At 35.2% G+C, this 4221-nt stretch overlaps 1 protein-coding gene across 1 annotated transcript; it reads left to right on the plus strand.

The window, feature by feature from the left end:
• The first annotated feature begins 279 nt into the window (after positions 1-279).
• Positions 280-3143, plus strand: LOC110695229 (IMPACT family member in pol 5'region). The gene is made up of 6 exons (XM_021872464.1): positions 280-740; positions 863-904; positions 1254-1369; positions 1494-1599; positions 1737-1790; positions 2732-3143. Exons 1-6 carry the CDS (start codon positions 426-428, stop codon positions 2888-2890), a joined length of 792 nt encoding a protein of 263 aa, XP_021728156.1. The 5' UTR covers positions 280-425; the 3' UTR covers positions 2891-3143.
• Positions 3144-4221: the final 1078 nt, after the last annotated feature.

Consider the following 4221-nt stretch of genomic DNA (forward strand, 5'->3'; position numbering starts at 1 on the left):
AACCATATATTGTAGCCGAATTTGTCAACTCAGGTTAAATGGTAGGGTTCGAGTTACATCACAGGTCGTGTTAATAAACTATCTCTAATAAGGTAAACGGTAATGTTATTACAAAATATGAATATTGGGTCAAAACAAGTCGAGTCGAGTTTAGATTTTCTCTCAGTAACTACAAATTCGGATTAGACATAATTATATGATTGAAGATTGAACCAATTTCATTGTTGGGACTTTATAACCTATCGATAAGTCTATTGTGATTTGTGATTACAATCAATTTGTAATACACCAGGATAAAACTCTTCAAGTTCCGTTAAGCACGAACAAGCCAAGTGCTGAACCACAAGAAGGTCCTCGTCCATCAAAACAGCACTATCAGCAGAATCAAATAAAAACTATACTTATTCCCAGATTATTCAAATCCAATGCATGTTCACAAAATTCCGGCAAATTCCACACTCTCATTTCATTACCATCATCATCGTTGCAAATTCAACCTCACCAATTTTGCGAATAATCCTCGAATTTCTGCTCTCTTTCTCTCTCTTTCGATTTCATCAGCTTTTACACGAAGAACAAAGTCTACCATGGCAATCGCCGGAAAAAGCGGCGGCGATGGCGGAGCTTTTACAACACTTGCAGAGAGGATGACGTTTGAGAAAGAGATTAAGAAGAGCAAATTTATTGCCATTGCTGCTCCTGTTTACAGTGAACAATCTGCTCATTCCTTTCTATCCGAGGTTCTTCTTACTTAATTTTGATTTGATTACTGTTTTTTGTTAAGAGTTGAATTCTAGGGTTTGATTGGTTTGTATTAGGGTTGTGAATTTATGCTGGTTTGATTTTGATTTCTGTGGTTTAGGTGCGTGATAATCGTGCTACTCACAATTGCTGGGCTTATAAGGTACTTAATCAGATAGAAATGTTGATTTTGTTGTTGTTGTTGTTAATTTGTGCATGTATGAAGCTCAAATTGAATGGTATATGCTGGGATTAATAATTGGTTGCTGTTCATTTGCCTCTTTAAAGAGTTAAATTCGATGCAAATTAGATCATACAATGGAGAACATGATACTTATTTATTACCTAAGAAATAAAGAGAATAAAAATGTAGATTTAGTAGTAAAATTTAGCAATTGCTATGATAACCCGTCCACCTTGCCATTCATCCATTGGTATATGCTTGATATATGTACCACAATTTTCCTCATTGCAAAAGCTAAGTTATGTAATTATTGCTGTTATATTTATAGATTGGGGATCAGTATCGATCAAATGATGATGGTGAACCATCTGGCACTGCTGGCAAACCTATATATTCAGCGATTGATACTTCGGGTGTTGATAGAGTTATGGTAGTTGTAATCCGGTAATTATGCTTCTTTGTGGATAAGTATGTACACTACTAGTGGTTTTGGTTGTTGGTGGCTTTCCAATGATATATCATGCATGTAGTTCCACCCCTTAGCTTGTTTCTTTTAATGAAATAACAGGTATTTTGGCGGTATCAAACTAGGTACTGGAGGGCTTGTTAGAGCTTACAGTGGGGTCACGTCTGAATGTCTGAGAAATGCACCAATTCGTTTAGTTAAATCAAAAGTAATGAGCTTCTTAATTTGTTTTTTCTTTTCGGACTTTATTAGACCTATAAGGAACTAAATCTGAGATGAGACTGGGCGATGTTATAATGCATCTACTTTCCTGACACTTTTATCTAAATCTTGTACTATCTGTAGGTTCCTATGGGCGTAGAGGTTTCCTTTGATCTTCTGGGGCTTCTGTACCATCAGGTTAGCTTTACTTGCAGTATTATGTCCCATTTCATTATTATTGTTAATTTTTGATGGGATTAATCCAAATTGACTATTACGGAGCATGCACTATTTTTATCTTTGATACTTTTTCGTCACTTAATAGTACTTTCATATGTTTCTTGTAAAATTATAGCTTTATTGCATTTTGCTAAAAATGTTGAAAGTATATGAATGTGTAAAGGTCTGGCTTATTAAATTTATCTTGCTTAATATTATGTTCAGAGGGATATCTAGAATTTGTGGAGTAACCTTTTATAAAAGGGATGCACGCATAGTTTAGGTATGTGGGCTGTGAACTACTCGAATACGGAAGGGATACAACTAATGTTTTGTCATCTTCAACATAAGTTAAGCAAAAATAAGTTAGTTCAACAAAAATAAGTTAAGCAAAAATAAGTTGAGTAAACAAAAGTAAGTTAGGAGAACAATGCTTAAGTGAGCTGTTAGTCTTCTTATGTTGTGAGGGAGTTTGTGTCATTGAGCGAGAAGATGAAGAAAAAGCAGAAGACTGTTCTCTGTTGGAACTGAATGCCTAGACGGAGCACAATATAGGGAGCACTTTTTATATAAATGTATGATAACTTCCTAGAGCGTCTGATATTCACTGATTACATCATTTAGCAAGGTTTAAAATTTTTATATATTAAGAGAACATGTATGAGTTGGATGAGCAAGCATATCTGTTCAGAGTTTGTATATGATAAAAAGTCATAAGATGATGTAGTGATGATTGGCCTGTGGTTCTCTCTTCATTTTGGGGAGATTTCCCATGTAACATTCAGGGCATACATTGTTTCGTTGTAATTTGTGTTTTTTTAAAGTTAATATTGGCCCTTAATCTGTTATATGATCTGTTATTTAACTAATTTCTAATGCTGTATTATGGATAATACAAGACCCATTCTTTGTTTTAACAGCTCCAATCCTTTCAAGCAGCAGATGTCAAGCAAGATTATGAAACCGGTAAAGATGATACAACAATGGTGACTTTTAAGGTTGATTTCGATAAAGCTGACAGTCTAGAAGATGCTATTAAATCTAGCTGTGGCAGAGATATTGTATTTATCAAGCATTGAATGACAAAGTTGAAAATTGCATTGCCATTTTATGCCTGACCAGAGATTGCTGGTTCTGTCACAATTCTCCTTCAGCATGAGTTGCAAAACAGCCATCAAGCATCAATGTTCTATTTTGCCACAAGCATCTACAAGTTGGTATGTACTAGGTTGCTATATATATTTATTTGATTTTTTTTACACACTTTACCATGATTTTCTTGTACATACATTTACATTTGACATGAATAAAATTTACTACCCATTCCCTGCCTTTATGTGTCTCTTCTTTGTTGGTTCCCTCACTATTTAATGGCCATTCTGGATTTGATGGGCTACTATAGCGTAAGTAAAGTTGAGTGGAGCTATACAGCGTACACTCTTAGAAATAGAAATAAGAACAATAGTCTTTCTTAGTACACTCTATAGCTTTCTCATACAAGATGAACTAAACTATGGCTAAACATAACGGCGTAGGAGCATTGCAACCCACAAGCCTAATAAATGTGATTTAGATTTTAACTATGAATCATCTAGAAATAGTATTACGCTCATAGAAAGGGTAGCAATTGACCGTTAGTTATTGGTACGGAGGTGGTCAACAGAAGGCTCTGCTGATATGGCAATTCGATTACTTAGTTACTGGTAATTTGTGCCACAAAATGGCTACTTTGATTGTGGAAGTTTGGGCAACAAAATGGCTACTTTGATTGTGGAGTTTGCGCCATAAACTGGCTTGTGTGATTGTGGAAGGCATAATAATCAATGTTGGTTGCTGTTTGTGAAGGCCATAGGGATGGAGAACCCCTTTCAGTGTAAGGAAATTTAACTTGCTTACCTTCGAGGACAACGGATTAAAATTATACCGGTCCATGTTGGCACTTTTCATGGGAACCATCATCTACACTAGATTCAAGAGATTCACAATTGATGTCCTTAGCAGACTTAAGGTTATCCCCAAAAGACCTTTTGTTGCCAGTGTCCATGTGAGTTATTTAGATCATAAATGAGTCTTGTTAGATCTATATATCGTAAAAGTTGTGTGCTTATGAGCAGTTTTTGTAGGTATCCCTTGAAGTGGGGTGGCCCAATTTGCATGTTTCTTGTAGCTTAATTACTTATAAGTGAACTCTTTATGAATTGTGACAAAGTTTATCTGTCCCATTTGTAATTTTCACGCCTCTGTCCTGTTTGTTCATCAGATTAATTTTCTTGCATTAGATGCAAAGTCTGTTGAATTAAATCTATCATTACACCAACTCTTGCAAATCATGAAATAGTATGTACCCCCTCTTTCCATTAATAACTTAATTAGTGAAAAATTGGAAATTTGGGCATAGCACGCTTATTAA

Source organism: Chenopodium quinoa, unplaced genomic scaffold (genome assembly GCF_001683475.1).
Source record: "Chenopodium quinoa cultivar QQ74 unplaced genomic scaffold, ASM168347v1, whole genome shotgun sequence".
In the NCBI taxonomy this organism is placed as follows: Eukaryota; Viridiplantae; Streptophyta; class Magnoliopsida; order Caryophyllales; family Amaranthaceae; genus Chenopodium; species Chenopodium quinoa.